We start from the raw sequence: 24,445 nt of genomic DNA, 5'->3' as shown, positions 1-24,445 counted from the left end.
CATACAACATGTGTTTTTAGAAATACATTAATATTTCACAAATAAACAATATCAAAATGACTCGGTGATATTCAACATTTGAAAACATGATATGACTTCAATAAGCTGTGAAATTGACTTGAGATACTTGTTTTGTACTTTTGGAAAGCCCCCTTTAAGCAGTCATTGCTATGTACATGTTTGGGATCCTTTGGTCCAATAGATGTTCCTTAGGCCACGGTCCTTTTGTTGACGATAGTGTGGTTCTTTGTGCCAGTCATAATCAAGTGACACTATGATGAAGTCATTTACACAGAACAAACAATAAGGGAATGGGTAGGCAGCAGTACGGGAGTTATACGTTGCCATGGTTTCAGAGTCTGGTCCTTAGCAACTAAGAGATCACTACTACACCACACTTTAGCAATAAGAAACGTATCTACATACTGAGAAGTGACATGGAACAGCTGGCAGCAGCTTGCCTTCCTCCATAATCTGGTTCCCTTCCGTTCACAGTATTGGTTCGTCTCAGCTTCTTTAGTCCGCATCACTGGGTGATACACAAAATGACTGTGCATGTATGATTTAAAACACTCAGTCACTGTGTAATTGCTGTGTGTATGAGTGGGTCACATATTGAACAATAGGAGGGGCTGGATAAAGAGCCCAGCGGTCCCCAGGATACACACCAAGATGAACACCCACAGGAATATCCTGTCGATCACCATGGCAACGTACTTCCAGTCATCCTGGACCTGAAAGACAGTTGTCAGAGACACTAAATGGTAGGTATAGACCTTGAATATTTTCTTAGCTATTGCGAATGATACACATGTGATACGTCTCGACTTACCTCCTTGGCTTCGTTCTGTATTCTCATGTTTTCGGCGATATACTTGACACTTTCCATGGCCTCCCTGACCTCCGGTGAGAAGTGAGGGGACAGAGTCCTCAGCCTGCCATCCAGAGACTCTGAGCTGGAGCAGGAGCTTCCACCGCCTCCACAAACCCCCCCAATCCCAGCAGACCCTCCTCCACTGTGGGTCCCGATGCTCCCCACCCCTCCACCCCCTCCTTCCGTCTCAGTGGGCAGCTTGGTGGACCTCTGGCGCCAGCAGCAGTTGCAGCGGCCCTCGCGACACAGGAAGCTGGAGCCCGCATTAACCGAGTCACCACCACCACCCCCACCAAGGCTAAGGTTATTGAGGTTGGTGAGCTCCGTGCTGATGAAGAGGCGCTGTCGCTCGGCCAGGCTTGGGAGCACACTGGCAGCCACGGTGGAGACCAGGGCCTGGGGCTTCTGCTGCCCCTGCAGGGTTCCTGTGGTGTGGACCACACAGGGCCGCGAGGCTGGGGGCATCAGCTGCTGAACAACCCCCAGGCTCAGGCAGCCTCTCAGGGTCCCTCTCCGGCCGGGTCATGAACATGACCCTGGGTAGAAGCCCCAGGAAGACGCTGCGCACCCAGCACGGCATGGTGTGGGTCTTGGGCGTGCGGTAGTGCACGTTCAGCACGAACACGGTGATGACAATGGAGAGGGTGACGAAGATCATGGTGAAGAGGAGGTACTCCCCGATGAGGGGGATGACCAGCGACGTAGACGGGATGGTTTCGGTGATGACCAGGAGGAACACAGTGAGGGAGAGGAGGACGGAGATACAGAGGGTGATCTTCTCCCCACAGTCAGAAGGCAGGTAGAAGACCAGCACAGTGAGAAAGGAGATGAGCAGACAAGGGATGATCATGTTGATGGTGTAGAAGAGAGGCAGCCGTCTGATGTACAGGGAGTAGGTGATGTCTGTGTAGATCTCCTCACAGCAGTTGTACTTGATGTCGTGTTTGTAACCCGGGGCGTTGATAATCGTCCACTCGCCACTCTCCCAGAAGTCATGGAGGTTGATGGTGGAGCCAATCAGAACCAGGTCTATCTTGGCCTTGTCATACGTCCAAGAGCCAAACTTCATGGTGCAGTTCTGGTAGTCGAAGGGGAAGTAGGTAACGTCAATCTTGCAGGAGCTCTTGAAGATGGCCGGAGGGATCCAGGTCACATCCCCATTGTAGCGAAGCAGGGCCTTGGTCTTATCGTCCACCTGGAAATCTCCCACTGCACTGTGGCGCAGAGAGAGAGGGGATGGGGGAGGAGACAGCGAAAGGGAGAGAGAAAGAAACAGTGGGGGGAGAGAGAGAGAGAGAGAGAGAGAGAGAGAGAGAGAGAGAGAGAGACAACAGGGATGGAGAAGGGTGGATGAATCATTGAAGATTACACTGGAAGGATGTAATATAAACAACAGACTTGTCCTTCAGCTAAATGAATCAGAAAGAAGCCCTGAGGCTCCATCATTTGATAACACTGTCTAATAGACTTTACATGCCATTAAGAACATTTAGTAACTACATAAATGATCTACAGTATATGATGGTGTAATATAAGAAATGAGTGTCATGTCCTGGTTTTGGATCACCTACTCTGTCATTTCAACGTCATCGAAAGAAATCCTTGGAACTCAGTTATGCACGGTACATATTATTATTGTAATTGCATGGATCAATATTGTTGTGTAGACGTAACTCTTGTTTAACTCACTTATTGTACAGCACGATATCTGGCTTCCATATCCTGCTAGAAGGCACTCGAATGAACTCCACTCCTCCAAAGTTTTTGGGATCCCACCTCAGTTTGTAGTCATTCCAGATCTGAAGAGGTAATAGGTTCTCTCATATCATTAGATAATAGTCTTTTATAAAAGCCACACACATTACAAATTCTACATTCTATATGTTTGATCCATTGACAATTAACGGATGGCCACCTTTTTTGAACCACATATCCACATCTGTGTTTAACCCTCATTCATCTTATACATGACCATCTGTTTGTCAACATACCTAGTATAAGGGACCGTGTGTATATGGTAACAACTCAGCCACAGTCAATACAGCCAAGCCAGTCACAAGAGGGTTGTGAAGAACCACTTAATCGAAAAACGTGGCCATCCTTAATTGAATGGTTAATTAGATAAAATAGTAGCTGTGGACCTGGAGGTCATGGATCAGGTCTCAGGGGAGACACAACCTCTCTGCTGTAGGACTGTGTCACGTATATATTCTCCCTCTTAGGTCAAAGGAAAGCCATAACTGTTTCGTCTAATTAACCATTCAATTAACGGATGGCCACATTTTTCGATTAAGTGGTTCTTCACAACCCTCTTGTGACTGGCTCGGCTGTATTGGCTGTGGCTGAGTTGTTACCATATACACACGGCCCCTTATACTAGGTATGTTGACAAACAGATGGTCATGTATAAGATGAATGTTAAACACAGATGTGGATATGTGGTTCAGATTAATATGGATCTGGAAACTAGCTCCGGTTAATTTCCCTCAGAATGAGCTCATCCCAGCGTGTATCACGACAATATCAGCAGCACCAACCATGTGACAAAACCAGCAAACCATGCAACAGTACAGTCCCTTGTATTCTCTGTAGCACCACACCATGTGATCATATACTGTGCCTTATCTCTGGGTAGAAATGTAACCCAGTCGTGTCACATCATCTCTGAGTAGAAATGTAACACAGTCATGGTACATCATCTCTGAGTAGAAATGTAACCCAGTCGTGGTACATCATCTCTGAGTAGAAATGTAACCCAGTCATGTCACATCATCTCTGAGTAGAAATGTAACCCAGTCATGTCACATCATCTCTGAGTAGAAATGTAACCCAGTCATGTCACATCATCTCTGAGTAGAAATGTAACCCAGTCGTGGTACATAATCTCTGCGTAGAAATGTAACCCAGTCATGTCACATCATCTCTGAGTAGAAATGTAACCCAGTCGTGGTACATAATCTCTGAGTAGAAATGTAACCCAGTCATGTCACATCATCTCTGAGTAGAAATGTAACCCAGTCATGTCACATCATCTCTGAGTAGAAATGTAACCCAGTCATGTCACATCATCTCTGAGTAGAAATGTAACCCAGTCATGTCACATCATCTCTGAGTAGAAATGTAACCCAGTCATGTCACATCATCTCTGAGTAGAAATGTAACCCAGTCGTGGTACATAATCTCTGCGTAGAAATGTAACCCAGTCATGTCACATCATCTCTGAGTAGAAATGTAACCCAGTCGTGGTACATAATCTCTGAGTAGAAATGTAACCCAGTCATGTCACATCATCTCTGAGTAGAAATGTAACCCAGTCATGTCACATCATCTCTGAGTAGAAATGTAACCCAGTCATGTCACATCATCTCTGAGTAGAAATGTAACCCAGTCATGTCACATCATCTCTGAGTAGAAATGTAACCCAGTCATGTCACATCATCTCTGAGTAGAAATGTAACCCAGTCGTGGTACATAATCTCTGCGTAGAAATGTAACCCAGTCATGTCACATCATCTCTGAGTAGAAATGTAACCCAGTCGTGGTACATAATCTCTGAGTAGAAATGTAACCCAGTCATGTCACATCATCTCTGAGTAGAAATGTAACCCAGTCATGTCACATCATCTCTGAGTAGAAATGTAACCCAGTCATGTCACATCATCTCTGAGTAGAAATGTAACCCAGTCGTGGTACATAATCTCTGCGTAGAAATGTAACCCAGTCATGTCACATCATCTCTGAGTAGAAATGTAACCCAGTCATGTCACATCATCTCTGAGTAGAAATGTAACCCAGTCATGTCACATCATCTCTGAGTAGAAATGTAACCCAGTCATGTCACATCATCTCTGAGTAGAAATGTAACCCAGTCGTGGTACATAATCTCTGAGTAGAAATGTAACCCAGTCATGTCACATCATCTCTGAGTAGAAATGTAACCCAGTCGTGGTACATCATCTCTGAGTAGAAATGTAACCCAGTCATGTCACATCATCTCTGAGTAGAAATGTAACCCAGTCGTGGTACATCATCTCTGAGTAGAAATGTAACCCAGTCGTGGTACATCATCTCTGAGTAGAAATGTAACCCAGTCGTGGTACATCATCTCTGAGTAGAAATGTAACCCAGTCGTGGTACATCATCTCTGAGTAGAAATGTAACCCAGTCATGTCACATCATCTCTGAGTAGAAATGTAACCCAGTCATGTCACATCATCTCTGAGTAGAAATGTAACCCAGTCGTGGTACATCATCTCTGAGTAGAAATGTAACCCAGTCATGTCACATCATCTCTGAGTAGAAATGTAACCCAGTCGTGGTACATCATCTCTGAGTAGAATTGTAACCCAGTCGTGGTACATCATCTCTGAGTAGAAATGTAACCCAGTCGTGGTACATCATCTCTGAGTAGAAATGTAACCCAGTCGTGGTACATCATCTCTGAGTAGAAATGTAACCCAGTCGTGGTACATCATCTCTGAGTAGAAATGTAACCCAGTCATGTCACATCATCTCTGAGTAGAAATGTAACCCAGTCATGTCACATCATCTCTGAGTAGAAATGTAACCCAGTCAAGTCACATCATCTCTGAGTAGAAATGTAACCCAGTCATGTCACATTATCTCTGAGTAGAAATGTAACCCAGTCATGGCATATCATCTCAGGATATTATCTCTGGGTATTATCTCTGGATATATTCTCCAGATATCATCTTTGGATATCATCTCTGGATAGAAATGTAACCCTGTCATGGCATATTATCTATGGATATTATCTCTGGATATATTCTCCAGATATCATCTTTGGATATCATCTCTGGATAGAAATGTAACCCAGTCATGGCAGGGTAAATCTATGGCTCATAAACCTTTGTCATAAGGTTAATATCCGGAGGGTTAAAAGCATTTTCCTGATGAATAATGTAAGAAATCATTATGGCCTCCAGGAATCATGTATGATAGTTTATTTAATTATTATTATTTATTTATTTTTTGAAACCTTTATTTAACTGGGCAAGTCAGTTAAGAACAAATTATTATTTACAATGACGGCCTACCCCGGCCAAACCCTAACCCAGACGACACTGGGCCAATTGTGCACCGCCCTATGGGACTCCCAATCACAGCCGGTTGTGATACAGCCTCGATTCAGACCATGGTCTGTAGTGATGCCTCTAGCACTGAGATGCAGTGCCTTAGACCGCTGAGCCACTCGAGAGCCCAGTAGGTCAGGTAGATGTAGTGGAGTGATTTGTTTAAACAGTAATTCATATACACATACAGTGGGAGATGGATGAAGATTGTACTTACATGTCTCAGCCACAGGTTTGTCTCCATAATCTGGTTAACTTCATCCTGAGAAACAGAAAGAAGAATTTACTCTCAGAAGGACAAGTTGACCAGAGGCTAAATGCGGGGGTTCATGAACTGTAGGAATATTTCAGAGTTAGAAAGGGGGCACACTGTCAGGAGAAATCATCTTCCATACAGGATGGCAGGGTGAACAGAGCGTTCTGTCCTGGGTCTAACTCTGGCTGGAGTTACACAGGGAGGAGGACACTACACTGAGAGGAGAGGAACACCTGGGTCCTCCAGCCCAGAGGCATGCCATACACTATATGATGGCTTCAACCTCTAGGCCCTCAGGCTCCAGGCTGTCTCTCAGGATGTGCTAGTTAGGGCCTGACACTGTCTCAGCTCAGGTGGAAGGGAAGAGGGGGGTATGGAAAAAGAAAAAAAATAGAGAAAGAAGGAGAGAGAGGGAGATTCTCAATTGGGCAAAAGTCTGTCCTTTCCTCGACTCCTCTGTCCTCCTCTCCTCCATGACCCAGAAACCGATAAATGGTTGAGTGGTCGAGGAGAGTGTCAATAGGTTAGTAGGCGAACGGAGAAGTGTCCTCCACTCCTCTATATCCTCCTCTCACAGAGGATACCTTTCGGTGGCTAGTGTGGAAGTGTTTTAGAATCTGTGACACACCCTTTGAATCATCTGCTGTTTTTTTTACAAGGAGGAAAGTATCTTCTTATCTATAAAATGTTTTCTACAACCACCTTAATCAGTTTTGACCACTTTACACATGTATTTAGAGATTCCACCCCTGTAAACGTTATTTGCCTGAGTGGAGAAGGAGAGTCTCATTTCATACAAGCGCATTTGTTTCCACGTTTCCTCTCCTCACCTTCGCTCCTCAATTACCTTTGAGGACGGAGGAGAGGAGGCGAACAAAAACAATTTCGATTTTCCCAGACAGACAGCGACAGACAGACAGACCAACAGACCGACGGACAAACAGACAGACAGAACCCAGCTCATAACATTAACCATTCATGTGTCCTGATGAGCTCCCAGGAGACACTCCAGGTGTTGGCTCTAAGATGAGGAAGACTGCTGCAGGTCGATACAGTACAGGTGGTTCTGGGGTTGCAGAACTAGGCCAGCCCTGTATGTCCCTCCAGGCAGACTGTGGAACCAGTGACTGTATATTATTTAAATGAGAGATTATGTCTGAGCCACCTGGAAGAATGGGCGTTTTAAATAAGCTAATAGTCCAGCTGTAAGTAGACTGAAGTATCCCAGTTGTAGAGGGGTGTGAGGCGTGGGGAGGAAATAATGGTAATCCATCAAAACAGGAAGCTGTGCTGTTAAATGGGCTGAGGTCAGGGAAATATGAGAAATACTCTTATCTCTGTGTCATGTTCAGTAAAGAGAGGTTCTGGCTTGGAGCCCAGTTCCTCCAAAGGAAAGCTCTACAGAGGATATTTACTGAAATGAAATCGACTCGTTGTGGTCCTGTTTTATTCCATATTTAACATGAACTATCTCACAATGTGGAACCATAATAAACACAGATCTTGACAAGACATGGATAAGTGGTCCTTAACTGAATGTACCTAGCTTCTATCTGTTACACTAATCACACAGGTTATTCCACTGCTAGTTGTATAAGGCCTGATGTAGCACAAAGTGGCCCAAATGTGTTGTTCTTCTATGTTATAAAGTATACACAGGGAGTAAGTTCCTGAGTAATTTTATGTGGCAATACCCAGCACATCAAGATCCCTGTTACATAAGGGTCCAGACAGTATTGTGCTAGAATAATACATGTGTTTATTTGTGAATGACGCCCTTCCTCCCTCCCCTTTTTTGTGTAATTAAAGTAATCCACTCTGGGGCAGTTTGAGGCTGGCGAAACAGCTGCCGCTCTCCTCGTTCAATCTCCTCACAGTGCGCCCGGCCAAAACCAGGCATTAAAACCAGGGGCACTCATTTGAAGTGGCAGTGATTGAGTGAAAGGGGCTGCCTACTCAGAGATGGGAGGAGTGAGGGAAGAGCTGAAATTTCCCATCTTCTCTTGACCAACCACACACCCACGCAGCCGTTCGCTGTGACAGGCTCCATTGGGTCCAGGCTCAGGCTGATATCACCCACTGGCCCCAGAGAGTCTCATTTACAGTTGGACACATCTCGGGTGTCCTGGATAGCACCCGAACCATGAACAACTCTTCACATTGGTCCCTCATATGAGACCATTCACATATAGTTGAGTTTGACCCCTGCATCCTCCCATACAGCTGCTCTCAACATGGGCTTTCATCACCCTGAATCAATGCATATTCATTTAAGAGAATGCACAGAGGCTCTGTGCTAAATACGTTATTTATGGAATGAATTGTTTCTCCCTGTCAGAGCCTGGCCTCTCACAGACTGTACTGTGTGATATATACGCTCCACTGTCCGAGAGTGGAACTCTCAAACCCCAGGGAGACATACAGCACAGCAGAGGCACTGAGGACGCAGTCAACATCTCTCTCTCTCTCTCTCTCTCTCTCTCTCACACCCACACACATGCGCGCGCACACACACACACACACACACACACACACACACACACACACACACACACACACACACACAAACACTCTCTCTCTCTCACTCTCTCTCACACACACATACACGCTCACACACACACTCACCACTTTGACCAGCTGGGACATGGACACCTCAAACTGCACGATAACTGGTTCAGACACATTCTCCACTGGACGGATGTACTGATTGTAGCTGGAGAATATCACTGAGAACAACCTGTGTTCTGCCTCAGAGCAGGAGCCTCCTGAATAAGAGGTGGGGGTGGAGGGTTAGACATAGACAGCATCAGTAAAACTTAAAGCACCTGTTGTAGCCTATGGTGATGGAGTGGACAAGTCATCTATCAGTATTCTTGTTGTAGAGTAGACTGATCCTGAGTGACTAATTATTTTGGCCTTATTTGGTGTTCTCCTTAGCCAATGACAATCCCTCAATTGTCCCTATTTTCTAACTATATACTATATTTTCGTCCCTGAGTTAATTCAACAGGTTGGTTAGTTTATTCGTTTTCAGTTAGACAGTTTTTTCCCCAGCTTAGATTGCCAAGTAGGGAGAGTGGCATTATTTTCTTTGAAGGTCAGATTTCATACAGTAGCTTAATGCAAACGACTCAGACAGTAGGTTACCTTGGAATCAAAGATATCACACATCTGAGTGACCGTAGATTTACATCAAATGTCAGCAACATGCTTTGCTTTTCAATAAAATAAATAAATGTACAACCATTTATCAATGGTTTATATATAATGAATGGCACGTACCGTTTAAAATAAAATAAAATAGGTTCGACAAATATGGGAATGGTTTATAACGTTGACGTCTTTGCTGAAAGTATTAGGATATAGCCCATAACGAACAAAACGTCAGTTCTCCTGATTTTGAGGTTCACTAAAAACATCAGGAAACCACACAAATCAGATATTTAAAATGTATACTTCTTAATCAATGACACCCACGCCAACAAATGTAAAATACAATAGGCCAATAACTAAAATATAATATTTAATTTATATTAATTGTGCCCTTTATAGGCGTTCCAAGTATGGGCTATCCATGCAACAAATACTCCGTTGTATCATTGTCATTATTGGCCATCATTATGTTCGGTATCTGATATTACTTGAATTGAATACAGTATGATTGCACTTAAAGCAACAAGTAAGAGGGCTCATATCAAGGTAAACTATCCACTACTCACCCGACAAATGGGGAAAAAAGAACGAACAGGAGGAAAAAATGAAGAAAAATTGGGCGTTCATTGTTAAGGATTGCAGAAAATGTGTCCTCAATCTATCAGGACACGGACGACAGAAGGAGGCAGAAGAAGAGAGAAAGTGGGAAGTGGAAGTAATAAAAGCGCGCGGTGCCGAGAAGCTGCTACAGATGCTGGGGAGCAACGAGTGAGGGAGGGATGCAGGAGAGGGAGGGTGCGAAACCAGGGTAGTCAATCATAACGTCGCCACTTTAACCCCCACGGCCGGGTAATTTCAGGAATTGGAGTCACCTCGCCATTAGACTGCTTTCATATTCGACGTTTGTATATACTGTATGTATCACTAATAACGAACGTCATGTATTTGATTTCTGGCGTAGGCCTGTAGAATGCAGTCTGTCAACTCAACAGAATCGATAACTGATCGTTCAATTCTATTTGGGTGGGGCTAGGAGACTATTTGGGTGGAGGTATGAGGACGTTACTGGAGTTAAGTTTACAAATTCAAACGACATTTCTTGTTGACAGTGAATCAATGATTCGTTCAGATGTATGAAAGCAGCTGAATATACCTGGCAGACTTGGTGTAGTCTGTTGTATAATGTAAAGTGGCCATGTGAGTGTTAGAACTGAGGGAAAACTTCAATTCACGCGAAGCAAGATTTCCTCACCATGGACAGAGGTATACTGTTGCACCATCAGTCATCGACGTCTTGTGCTGACTGTTAACCTTTTACGGGCATTATACAATCTACTATTGTTCTTCAAGTCACAATGGACAGAAGAAGAGACAGGAAAAAGGTTCAACAGCAGCGTTACGATAAAACACTTAGAACGCACCAATGTGTTTTAAAGTGTGTGCAAGGTATTCAAGCACAATTCCTGAAAAAAATATGATGGGGGTAGTTCCAAGTGAGGTCATTGATTGAGTCTGAAAGAAGCACTCAACTGTACTCACACCAAAGCCCTCACAAAGCCCAGGCCAGGCACCCCCAACCCCCTCTTGACAAGCAACCTTCACACACCTCATATCGGAGGCTAGACTTCCATTAACCTGCAACCCCATTTTAATGTATTACTTTGGATGCAGCTTCAAACTCTCAATCCACCTTCATTAAGAGTAGGAATCCTGCCTATTGCCAAGGTCTCTCCTAAGGTATGTCAAAAATACCAATGGTCTGCTGCTGTGAACAATTATGTGGGCTGTGTTAACATGTTACATCTGTGCTTATCGAGCTGATGAAGTTATGTTATTGTCATGCCAGTGTGGCTGTATAGATAAAGCATTATTTACAGTTATTTGAACACTATTATTGTAATTCCACCCCCAACATTCAGACAAAACAAACACCAGAAAGATTAACATCAGGCCATAGGTAATAGTACTACAAACCTTGGCAAGACAGACCAACAAAGATGATAAAGATCCCATTTAGTAAAAGAGGCTACTCTTTCGGAGAGGTGTAAGTAACTCTATTGGCATAAAACATATATATATACGTCATTAGGTCAAAAGCGCCCAGCTTGCACACTTCCTAGAAGTCGGTGCGATATACCTAAACACCCCAGCAGGCAGGCTGCTGTTTAAACTCAGTGTAATCACATATCATCCGTTGAGGTAGGAGATTCACATGTTTAATGAGTCAGGAACAAAGCTGCTTTGCCTTGTCATTAGCAGCTGATGTGATAGAAAGTCGGTGATTAACAGGGCTCTGGCGATTGATCAAAGGAGAGATCGATACCTATAGCAAGAGAGTCCGTGCAATGTCAACGGATGTGTTGCCAGAGTGGGCATCTACAATGTGGCCAGTAAGATGGCACAATATGTCACTTCTCGTGTGGCTGTCAATGTTTCACTATTAGGCTTACTGCCTTTAGGTTTATGCTTCTGTCTTTATGTTTCTGTTCATGGATAAATCGGGAAACTTACATATAACCAAATAAAAAGTACAAATATGTTTTTAAACTGGAACTGTTTATTGCATCAAAATCCTACATCTGTGAGGAATATCCCCCGCAATTCACAAGTTATAGACTTGTAACTCATCCACCAACTCATTTTATATATGGGGTGTATCAGTTAGGAGGCCTCTTTATAACACCCTAGCTTGAGTCATAATGTTCTGAGCTACATGATTTTGCCCAATATCCATCTTATCAATGTGACCTAATATTCTGATTTGCACATTGAAAATTGCTTTAACTGAGTCAAGCTATATTTATCTTATCACACTGAACATCATTTCATGAAGTACTCCACCACTTTAGACTTTATTGGGTGTTAATCAATTTAATCATTGAACTTTTTTATACATTTATAGATGTTTTTTTTCATGACACTTTACATCTCAACAACAGGGTGATATAACATGGATAGGAGTCAAATGATATCTGACACATCTCTCTGTATTATGTGGGTTATTACTCCACCCGGGAAATGCTTGTACTTTCAGTCTAGTTTTCGAGGGACATCTTTGTATCTCTGCTTCAGCTACATGAAAAAGTCTTCATTGTACCGTTGTGTCACGTTAGGACCAGGAAATCGAAACAGAAAGAGATACAAAGACTTGTATTGCTGTAGGCCACATGGCGCTGGTTGATGTTCTATGACCCTTGTTTCTATGTATGACCCCCATACCTCTTGGGGGGGTTCAGGTACGGGGTGTGTCTGAGCTGGGCTGCTGGATGGGGACTATTGAATGCTGAAATAGAGGCTGGAGGAAGAGACCCAGGGTTCCAGTCACACACACTATTATAAAGATCCACAGGAACATACGGTCCACCACCATTGCCACATACTTCCAGTCCTCGATCACCTGGGAACACACAGATAACAAGGTATGGTCACATTACTGTCATGCACCTGTGACATGCAGAAATTGGGTATGGAGTACAATATGTGATTGAGTAAAAGATTATGCCAATGTAATATAAGATGAAGAGACAAAGCAAAATCACCAGTCTAAATATTACTGAGCCAGACCTTGTAGAAGCGATTGACCCTTTCACCCCTCTCCTCTGCTGTTCTTAGCAGTTTTTGAAAGTGGACATTTTTCAAGCCTGGTCACCTCACTTTTACATTGATTTGTTTAAGAAAACGACCTATTACAACAGTCTGGGTTATTTTACTGGATTTTATTCTCAACTACCTCACATCCTAGTATTCTTCATTCCTGGTCTTTGAGGACCACAGCGTGTGCAGGCTTTTGTCCTAGCCCAGCACTTACACAACTGGTCCAGCTGATCAAGGTCATGATCATTAGTGGAGCCAGGTGTTAAAGTACTAAGCTGTACACACTACGTCTCTCCAGGACCAAGGATAAAAAAAACACTGCTTTGAGCTCCTTTCACAACAATAACCCCATGGACACGGTCATGGTTCACTTACATTCTGGTTATCATCGTCCCCCATCATGTGATCAGCCACGAAGCGGACCCCGTCCACTGCCTCCTGGACATCCCCCCCCCAGTCTGGGCTGCCTCTCTGGCGGAGGTCCTGGGAGGAGGGGAAGCTGTTGGGCAGGAACTCGGTGGAGCAGGCCTCCCCCTTCCTGAAGGTGTGGGTGTACCCCAGCGGAGCTGTGACTTTGTTGTAAAAGTGTCCCGGGGAGGCGAAGGCCGAGGCAGAGGAGAGGAAGGCAGAAGAGGAAGACATGGCGGCAGCGGTGGCTGTTTTGGACATGGCGGTGGCAGGGTAGCCCAGGTCCGCCAGGATGGACCTGCGAGCTCGGAGTTGTCTCTGCTGGCGTAGCCGCTGGCGGGCAGAGTTATTCTGCGGGCGTCTCATGAAGAGCAGATGGGGCAGCTTGTTGAGGAACACTACCTTGACCCAGGAGGGCATGGTGTGTGTGCTGGGGGAGCGGTGGTGCACGTTGAGCACACACACACTGGTAATGATGGAGAAGGTCACCAGCACCATGGTGAACATTAGGTACTTCCCAATCAGAGGCACGTCCAGCGAGGTGGGAGGGACGATCTTGGAGATCAGGAGGAGGAACACAGTGAGGGCCAGGAGGACTGAGATACACAGTGTCATCTTCTCCCCACAGTCAGACGGCAGGTAGAAGACCAGGATGGCCAGAGAGGTGATGAGGACACAGGGGATGATTAGGTTGATAGTGTAGAACAGCGGCTTCCTCTTGATGATGAAGTCATAGGTGAGGTCCACGTAGGTAGGATCCAGAGGGTTAACCGTTCGCCTGCCCGGCAGGGCCAAGATGTCCCATTCCCCACTGGGAGTGAAGTCGTCCATGCTGGCCACCCCTGTCTTCAGGACCATATCGAGCTCGGTGTGGTCGTAGGTCCATGACCGGAACTTGAGCGTGCAGTTCTGCTGGTCAAAGGGGAAGTGCTTGACCTCGATCTTGCAGGCACTCTTATAGATGGCCGGAGGCAGCCAGACGATGCTGCCGTTGAACTGGACAATGGCATTGGTGAAGACTGTTACCTCATAGGTTCCATCCGCACTATGGAGAGAGTGATGAGGGAGGTAGGGGGAGAGGAAAGAAACATATTATGTCTTTATGAGAAAATGTATTACAATCACAAGTTAGATTTTCGTGATCCGTAAATGACATGAGAAAATGTGTTCATCATTTGGAAAATATATCTGGACAATGAATACTTACTTGTTATAGAGCACAATATCAGGTAGCCAGATGTGTCTGGAAGGAATACGAAGCTTGTCAATGCCATCATATTGAGAAGGGTCCCATGATAGCCTGTAGTCATCCCAGTGCTGGAGAGACAGGGGGTTACATATTTTACATTGTAGTTATTTCGCACACACTCTTATCCAGAGCAACTTAGATAAGCAATTAGTGTTAAGTGCCTTGCTCAAGGGTACATAGAGACATGTTTCACCTAGTCGGCTCAGGGATTCGAACCAGCAACCTTTGGGTTACTGGCCCAGCGCTCTTAACTGATAGGCTACCCTCAATGTTCTGACTGTTACACTCAGTCACATAAGGACTCTCTGCCAACACCAGATCATTTCCAATTACACAATTAATTATCATTGAAATGAAAAGTGGTGAAGGGTGTGGGCACAATTATCATTCTGTTCTGTTCTGGATTGTCTGAGTCAGAGGCATAGTTCTGCTTCAATTCAGGTTCAATGAGAAGGACACTGGAGCTGGAGACGGACGAGGGGGACAGACTAAGTAATGAATGATTAATAGGATAGGACCATAATCTTCACACTTACCTGTGTGAGCCAAACATTGGTGGTCATAATCTGCTCTCTCTCATTCTGGAAATTAAAAAGGCGGAGTGTTAGCTTCATTTAAAAACAGACTATTTACTATACGACACACAAAGCATGTTGAATGACAAAACACACATGCAGACTCCAGCACACATTCCTCTAGTGCACATGCTTGATTTAGAAGAGAGTAAAAGTGAGAGATGTGTTTCCACGCTGAATAAATTCCCTGCACATGGGGTCAATTGTTAAGATAAATGACACCCTTCGCCTGGGACACATCTGCCATCTGAGCGCCGTTGGACCTGTTGATAAATCCACAGAGCGCTTGCATCAACTCTGAACAGCAAGTAAAACGAACACGCCTAAATAGGAGTGGGCAGCAGGGTGGGCAAACCTCCAGCACAATGCTTTTAAACAAATATGTCACACTTCTCATACCATTACACTTTACAGGACATTCACATTTCAATTACCAAAGAGGAGGACAATAAGAAGCCATAAACAGAGAATGTATGTGTTCTGGTGATATTCTCTGGGCCATGCCAGGGCAGGGAGGAAGGGAGGACCCTGTAAATCAGTGTGGGACTCCAACGTCCTCTCCTGAGGCAGCTTTACAGCTCTTTCTTAGGCAATGTGCTGAAGTTTCAATCTGGACATGACAGAGACAGAGAGCCCTGCCAGATCCATCCTATACCCATGCTGTCATTAGGGCCAGGGCCTTTCAGTAGAATGTGTGTAAGTAATTAACATGGTTGCCACTGACTCCTCTGAGCTCTGCTCTCCCTTTCTGTTCTCTCATCTCTGCTCTCTCCTCTCCCTCTGTGGTCTCCCTCATCTGCCCCATCTCTCCTCTCCGTCTCAGGGCCTCTACCTGGCTCTATGGTATGGCTATCATGAGACTGACCACACTGATGAGTTGGGCCAGGGACACCTGTAGTTTGACAGTGACTCGCTCTGTCCTGTTCACAGCTGGGCGGATCAGCTTGTTGTAGCGATCGTTTCTAAGCAGCCAGTTCATCAGACGCTCCTCTGAGTCCGCACAACTGCAACCTGTGGAAAGAGTCAACAGTGATTTGGAGATAATTGCGGGAAATAGTCAGAGTTGGTACCTTTATTGCAATTGTGGTATGACAATGAAAAAACTAGATTACTGCGTGATTAAAAAAAGACCCACTGGCTGTATCTGTTGTGTTTAGTCACTGGTTTTATAGCTGGACTGTCACACCTGTCTTTTTATGTTGTTTAATGGAGCATGTTTCATAACCCTGTATGGACTGGATGAAGACTGTGTTGCTGACTTCAGTCTTTCAGTCTTTCAGCTCCCCAACCCAGGACAAAGAGGAGCAGATCAAAACACCTAATGTGACACTTCCTGGTTTTTATACTCTTGCACCTGGAAGTGTTTAATATCACTCCAAACAAACTGAATGTCTGATAGGGCTTGGGCTCTGTTAAATAGATATAAAAAAAATATATGAGGGCTTTGGAGCTTTTCTGCAGAATAATTTATATCCACGATATGGGAGGGAAGATGTTTCTGCAGAATGTTAACAATTCTGCTGTTGCAGAGCCAGAGCCTAAAGCCAAATGATCAGCGATAAGCTCCAGCCATGAATACCACCACGATGCGCAAGTCAGTTTACCCCCTCCCCGAAAGAGGAAGGACAGGGAGGCGTAGATGATAAAACGCTCTCTCTTCCACCAACAACCATCTCTTCCCCCACCAGCCCTCCTCTATAGTGAGTAATGCTCTGTCATACAGTAACAGAGAGTAGCTGAGTAGAACAGTCAGGAGAAATTGTTTTGGAGAAAAATGCTTCGTCAAATGATACATGCCCTGAAGTAATCTTTATAATAGCTGCTAAGACTGTTGCACTGAAAAATATTAATTTGAAGATTTATGGTTTGATATTTGGTATTTTATTAGGATCCCCATTAGCTGTTGCGATAGCAGAAGCTACTCTTCCTGGGGTCCACACAAAACATGAAACATGAAATAATACTGAACATTAATAGACAAGAACAGCTCAAGGACAGATATACATACATTTAAAATGTTACGTAGCCTACATTTTAGGACATACACAATATCTATATCAAATAGGGGAGAGGAGTTGTTTTTTTTAAACCAGGTTTGCTGTTTACTTGAGCAATCTTGGATGGAAGGGAGTTCCATGCAATCATGGCTCTTTATAATACTGTACATTTTCTTACATTTGTTCTGGATTTGGGGACTGTGAAAAGACCCCTGGTGGCATGTCTGGTGGGGTAAGTGTGTGTGTGTCCGTGCTATGTGTAAATTGACTATGCAAACCATTTGGAATTTGGAACACATGGTTTCTTATAAAAAACAAGAAGTGATGCAGTCAGACTCTCCCCTAATTTTAGCCAAGGGAGACTGGCATGCATAGTATAGTTTCAAATTGACAGATTATGGTAGGTAAAAATAAGATACATGTTTATACTATAGATCTCTTCCCAATAGTGTATTATCAGACAGGCCCATGTGCCAGTTTCTGCCAGGCAATTACCACAAATCCTAATTATTGAGGAATAGTTTCATGTAGAGTTGAGAGTTCGGGAGTGTCCAACAGACAATAGACTGGTGCATGTTTTCATGGCTACCCTATCATCAGTCACTTGGCTGGACTCCCATCAAACACAATGGGTCCTCTACAAGACAGATGGCATATTGTCAAACATCCACACTCCTTACCCAGAGGTGAAGGGCACTGGCCAGTGGGAGAGCAGGCAACTCAAACTACTAATCACTACCTACTGAGAAGGGCTATTACACTGTCCCTGTGTGTGTGGAACAAACTCCCTCACGACGCCAGGACAGCGGAGTCAATCACCACCTTCCGGAGACACCTGAAACCCCACCTCTTTAAGGAATACCTAGGATAGGATAAAGTAATCCTTCTCACCCCCCTTAAAAGACTTAGATGCACTATTGTAAAGTGGCTGTTCCACTGGATGTCATAAGGTGAAAGCACCAATTTGTAAGTCGCTCTGGATAAGAGCGTCTGCTAAATGACTTAAATGTAAATGTAATGTAATGTAATGTGTGTGCATGCGTGCGTGTGCAGCGTGTGTGTGTGGTGTGTGTATCAACAGGGTCTTGAAAAGGGGAGACAACCTATAGGGAGGAGGTAAGAGACCTGGCGGTGTGGTGCCAGGACAACAACCTCTCCCCCAATGTGAGCAAGACAAAGGAGATGATCGTGGACTATAGGAAAAGAAAGGCCGAACAGGCCCCCATTAACATTGTCGGGGCTGTAGTGGAGTGGGTCAAGAGTTTCAAGGTCTTTGGTGTCCACATCACCAACAAACATACCAAGACAGCTGTGAAGAGGGCACCACCTTTTCCCCCTCAAGAAAGTGAAAAGATTTGCATGTGTCCCCAGATCCTCAAAAAGTTCTACAGCTGCACCATTGAGAGCATCCTGACCGGTTGCATCACCGCCTGCTTTGGTAACTGCTTGGCATCTGAGCAGAAGGCGCTACAGAGGGTAGTACGTACGGTCCAGTACATCACTGGGGCCAAGCTTCCTGCCATCGCGTAGTGTCAGAGGAAGGCCCAAAAAATTGTCAAAGACTCCAGTCACCAGAGTCATAGTGTTCTCTCTGCTACAGCACGGCAAGCAGTACCTGAGCGCCAATTCTAGGTCCAAAAGGCTCCTTAACAGCTTCTACCCCAAAGCCATAAGACTGCTGAACAATTAATCAAATGGCTATTCACATTGACACTGTTTATTATCTATGCATAGTCACTTTACCCCTACCTACATGTACAAATTACCTCGACTAACCTGTACCCCCGCACATTGACTCGGTACCGGTACCCCCTGTATATAGCCTCGTTATTGTTATGTAATTTTCTCGTGTTATTTTTTATTTTACTTTTTAAATATTTTCTTAACTCTATTTCTTGAACTGCATTGTTGGTTAAGGGCTTGTAAGTAAGCATTTCACGGTAAGCTCTACACCTGTTGTATTCGGCGTATGTGACAGATAACATTTGATTTGAATGTACATTCCTTTTAATGGCAACAATTTAAAAGTGTGGCGTTGACATTATGTTGATTGGCAGGAGAGGGCAGCGGTGTTAATAGAGTGACTGAATCAGCAATGTTTGACTTTTAAAAAGGTTACTCTGCTCTACGCTCCAGAATACTGCATTCTCAAAAATTGCATCTATGACGAGATTTGGAGGTGCATAATGCACCCTGTCTTTTGACCCAATAGAAAACAGCAGGCAAAAAACATCCTGTTATCTGGATTTCAGTGTTGGCCCTCAAGACATGCCAGAGGTCCTACTGATTACAGAACACTGTGGCATTTAGCTGTATGGTTAGAATATTACTGCCAGGTTCTCCACGCTGAGCACAGACAGACTATGTCGCCTGGTCACCAGCCAGGTCTGTGCGCTTCAGCCATTTGCCCTGGCTTTATTTTCAGGCCATACATGTTATAACAACGAACCAAACAAGACAGAGTGGACAAGTAAAATGCTACACATAGCACCCATGACAGTTGTCAAATTCGCTTGCAAGAAGGTGCTGTAAATGGCCAGTGTACTGTATAGGCAAAGTGTGATATATGATCCTTTACTCTCCCAGTGACTTCCCTCTCTTCTTGAGAAGGGCCGGTCAGAGCTCCTTAATCATTGTTATTGTAGCCAATTGATGCCCATTTGTTGGAAACCTTTTAATGAAACTCCTCCTCTAACCACAGCACAGTGAATACACACATTTTTTCTATGATAATACCCAGAATGCCCTTATATTTGCTGACTGGTTGTAAAGGCTACTGTAACAGGTTTGACTTAGTGCCTCGGGATAAGAGAGAGCATTTGCATTGAAATATACAATATACAGTGCCTTCTGGAAGTATTCAGACCCCTTGCCTTTTTCCACATTTTGTTACTTACGTTACAGCCTTATTCTCATCAATCCACACACAATACCCCACAATGACAAAGCAAAAACAAGTTTTTAGAAAAAAAAAATACTATTTTCTTTTATTCAAATCAAATCATTAACCAACAATGCAGTTTTAAGAAAAATACCTAAAGGAAAATAAGAAATAAAAGTAACAAATAATTAAAGAGCAGCAGTAAAATAACAATAGCGAGGCTATATACAGTGGGTACCGGTACAGAGTCTATGTGCTGGGGCACCAGTTAGTTGAGGTAATTGAGGTAATATATACATGTAGGTAGAGTTATTAAAGTGACTTATGCATAGACAATAACAGAGAGTAGCAGCAGTATAAAAGAGAGGGGGGGGGGGATGCAAATAGTATAGCAGGGCAGAAATTTGACAAATTGACTTGTTGGAAAGGTGGCATCCTATGATGCCATGTTGAAAGTCACTGAGCCCTTCAGTAAGGCAATTCTACTGCCAATGTTGGTCTATGGAGATGCCATTAGTCTGGGTAGCCATTTGACGAGATGTTCAGTAGTCCTACGGCTTGGGTGGTAGAAGCTGTTTATAAGCCTCATGGACCTAGACTTAGCGCTCCAGTACAGCTTGCCGTGCGGTAGCAGAGAGAACAGTATGACTAGGGTGGCTTGAGTCTTTGACAATTTTTTATTTATTTTACCATTATTTTACCAGGTAAGTTCAGACCCTTTAATCAGAACTTTGTTGAAGCACCTTTGGCAGGGATTACAGCATCAAGTCTTCTTGGGTATGACGCTACAAGCTTGGCACACCTGTATTTGGGGATGTTCTCCAAATTTTCTCTGCAGTTCCTGTCAAGCTTTGTCAGGTTGGATGGGGATTGCTGCACAGCAATTTTCAGGTCTCTCCAAAGATGTCCGATCAGGTTCAAGTCCGGGCTCTGGCTGGGCCACTCAAGAATATTCAGAGACTTGTCCAGGCCCCCCGACCTCACTAATACTGAATGGAAGCATGTCCCCGCAGCAATGTTCCAACATCTAGTGGAAAGCCTTCCCAGAAGAGTGGAGGCTGTTATAGCAGCAAAGGGGGGGACCAACTCAATATTAATGCCCATGATTTTGGAATGAGATGTTCGAGAAGTGATGTTACGGAAAAAGGGGGAAAAAATATATATATATATATATGTTATGTGTGGTATGGTTACATAAGACAGAAGGTTATTTAAGTTTAAAAAATGAAAGGTGGGTGGGCATATAATGCGAACAACGTAAACTCACCCCATTCTGTACAAATGTGCGCAACCGCAACATTCAAACGAGGCTACAAAGGAAACTAATGGGACTGTAGCGACTGTGTTGACGTCAAAATCGGGGGTGTGAACTAGGTTTCTACTCAAGCGTTGATCGACATTTTTGAGTCATCATTGCATGCGATCATCATTCTCAAATCCGCTGTTTACTTCTAAGATCACTTTAACACCGCCCCAAAAACCTGATTCAAATTCGACACAAACCTTCAAATAGGTATGTAATGACACATTATATAAACTCTTTATAGTGTTGTATTTACATTTTAGAGGCGATAAGGTGATAAGTTGGACAGATCGAGTGAAAAAAAGCAATTTTCCCACACATCTCTCCTTCTCACTACCACACATTAGTTTCGCTTCCCCACCCGATATTTGGGGCTCATTGCCTGCTTGAATTGTGCAGAAACGGGCAGCGTTTAGGTCATGTAATTGATTTTGTTGGAAAGGGGATAAATTGTGCTTTACAATAGTATTGGCATTGCAGTTGATCTGGAAGTATTACGTTTTTGGGGCGCTAAAATAAGGGCAATTGTACGGACCAAGATGGACCAAGATGTATGAGTTTACGTTAGTAACCCAAAGGTTGAATTTTCAGTCTCATCACGAACAACTAGCTAATTATCAATTTTTCCACTACTTACTACTTTTTAGCTACTTTGCAACTACTTAGCATATTAGCTAACCCTTCCCTTAACCATTTCAGCTAACCCTTCCCCTTTAACCTAACTCCTAACCTTAACCCCTAGCGTAGCTAATGTTAGCCAGTTAGCTAGCATTAGTGTTAGCTACGTTGCCACAACAAATTGGAATTCGTAACATATCATACCTTTTGAAGATTCGTAACACTTTGTACATTTGCAAAATCTTATCATATTGTAGGTTTTGCATATTGGTAATATCTCATACACATTGTAATTCATAACATATCATTTGAAATGAATGATGGATATCCATAAATTAATTACATTCCATACCAAACGTAATGTATCATACTGAATGGAGTGTGTCTGATTAAAGATAATAATAATAATGAAATAATAAGAAATGCTCTTAGGCCAGGTTGGCTGATTAGCCTGTGAATGTTCTTCACTGCTTGTCCTATGTGCGAATCAATAAAGGGTAATACAAATATTTTTTTATTCTCTTGACAGTATTGTATCTAATTTATTTAAGACATATGATTGTTGAAATGAATGCATCAATACATGTTGAACGATGTTCCTCTTTGATAATAAAATAAACACCTTTATGCACTCATGGAAATTTGGCATTAAATTAAATAATTTCTTACATGCACTGTTGGTGAATTACAAAAGTGAACCTCCTTTCTGAATATGTACAGTTATAACAACAAGAACAACAACCCATTGTAGAGAGATTCTTCAACTGAACTGACAATGCAATCGAAATTCACATACATTAAATACTTACGTTTTAACAAAGTGAAAAGGAAAGCGAGGAGAGTGAGAGTCCGAGTCATTTTGACAACAGTGCCACGAAATCCATCCGTGTCCTCATTCAGGAAGCCTAATAATAATAATAGGATCTAACGTGCTTACCGAGCATTCCCAACTCCTAAAAAGCTCCAGACACGCGCGCCTGTCCGGCTCTACAAATAACGACACCCGCATTAGTTAGATCAAATGTTTACTGAAAACGGTGTGTCTGTACCAGGTTGAGATTTGCAGCAGCGTTGGGATAGAAGCGAGACCCTTTCCCCAACATACACCGTTCCACCTTCCTTACTCGTTGCGCATCGCTCTCACACACACCATGATCTCCTGAGCGCAAATCTTGGATCGACTAATTGCTATTTTCCATTCTTCCTTCAATGTTGATACTTAACCATGTGATCTGTTATAGGTTATAGGCAGATTTCGGTGATACTAAGGCTATAAACAATAACATTTATGACAATAAAAATGTTTTGTTTTCTTCATGTATTAATCCACAAAATATATCAATCAAATGTATTTATAAAGCCCTTCTTACATCAGCAGATGTCACAAAGTGCTGTACAGAAACCCAGCCTAAAACCCCAAACAGCAAGCAATGCAGGTGTAGAAGCATGGTGGCTAGGAAAAACTCCCTAGAAAGGCAGGAACCTAGGAAGAAACCTAGAGAGGAACCAGGTTATGAGGGGTAGCCAGTCCTCTATCAAATCTATATTCATATGACCATATGTGACCATAGTGCCATGGGTTGAATCTAGATCACTATATGTATGCTAGTTTAAAAATTAAAAATAAATTAAAAATATATATATATGTATTATTTTACCAATACCAAACCTGCCACATAAGTCACCAAAACACCAATTAGGTCACAGGATGACCTACAGTAAATTACCCTAAATGAGGATTTCTCACTTAACTGACAATCAAGTGGACTGGAGCCCTTTATGTCCATATTGTGTTAGACGATCAGAAGAGTGTCTGTCCCCTCATCAGATGGCATGAGTGTGCTGCACTTGGTGGGACCTCTCTCTCGCTCTCTCTCGCTCTCTCACTCTCGCTCCCTCTTTCTCACTCTCTCACACTCTCTCTCTCCCCCATCTCTCATTGTCTCTGACTTTTCCAACATGCACTTAGCTGTACCAGCCTATAGCCTACCTGCCTCTTTCAGTCACAGCACAAACACTCACTAATCCAACACTGACACAGACTCTGACCTCAGTTCCATGGCTTCCATGTCTGGATGCCCTGGCCAGATAACCACAGCTAATTCAAATTGTTTGTTTCCTGCTACATATCTTCTCTGGCTACCATGGTGGTTGTGTGATGAGTTGAGTGATTCAGTGACGTCACACAAGTTTGGTGAGGATGTTTACAAGGTCTGGTGGGTGATACACAACCCTGTGTCTCTGGGTGGGACAGAATTACAGCAGTGGACCCAAGTCAGTCCAATGACAGAGCATTCTCAGCCCAGTAGATTTACCGTCTGCACACTGCTCAGCCCCTCATTATTATGGCCAATGAAGAAGCTGTATCAGAGAGAGCAAGACCTCGTTGTAATGAACGACAAACACACTGCATGTAACATCCTGGTATTGTTTTCCTTGTTATT

At 43.6% G+C, this 24,445-nt stretch overlaps 2 protein-coding genes across 2 annotated transcripts; both read right to left on the bottom strand.

Annotated features, from left to right (window-relative positions):
* Positions 1-11: 11 nt before the first annotated feature.
* LOC115112191 (neuronal acetylcholine receptor subunit alpha-3-like) lies at positions 12-10,130 on the bottom strand. Its single transcript, XM_029639059.2, is given in 7 exon segments — positions 12-734; positions 833-1,352; positions 1,354-2,088; positions 2,564-2,673; positions 6,185-6,229; positions 8,849-8,988; positions 9,943-10,130. Coding segments are annotated over 7 exon segments (1,737 nt in total). The 5' UTR covers positions 10,004-10,130; the 3' UTR covers positions 12-608.
* Positions 10,131-11,913: 1,783 nt separating this feature from the next.
* Positions 11,914-23,803, bottom strand: LOC115112190 (neuronal acetylcholine receptor subunit beta-4-like). The gene is made up of 6 exons (XM_029639058.2): positions 22,811-23,803; positions 16,068-16,213; positions 15,164-15,208; positions 14,586-14,695; positions 13,346-14,423; positions 11,914-12,773 (listed from the first exon to the last, which is right to left on the bottom strand). Exons 1-6 carry the CDS (start codon positions 22,857-22,859, stop codon positions 12,609-12,611), a joined length of 1,593 nt encoding a protein of 530 aa, XP_029494918.1. The 5' UTR covers positions 22,860-23,803; the 3' UTR covers positions 11,914-12,608.
* Between the last annotated feature and the right edge of the window lie 642 nt (positions 23,804-24,445).

Source organism: Oncorhynchus nerka, linkage group LG27 (assembly GCF_034236695.1).
Source record: "Oncorhynchus nerka isolate Pitt River linkage group LG27, Oner_Uvic_2.0, whole genome shotgun sequence".
In the NCBI taxonomy this organism is placed as follows: domain Eukaryota; kingdom Metazoa; phylum Chordata; class Actinopteri; order Salmoniformes; family Salmonidae; genus Oncorhynchus; species Oncorhynchus nerka.
Note: the sequence above shows the minus strand (reverse complement) of the source record. Positions and strands in the feature narration are given on the sequence as shown.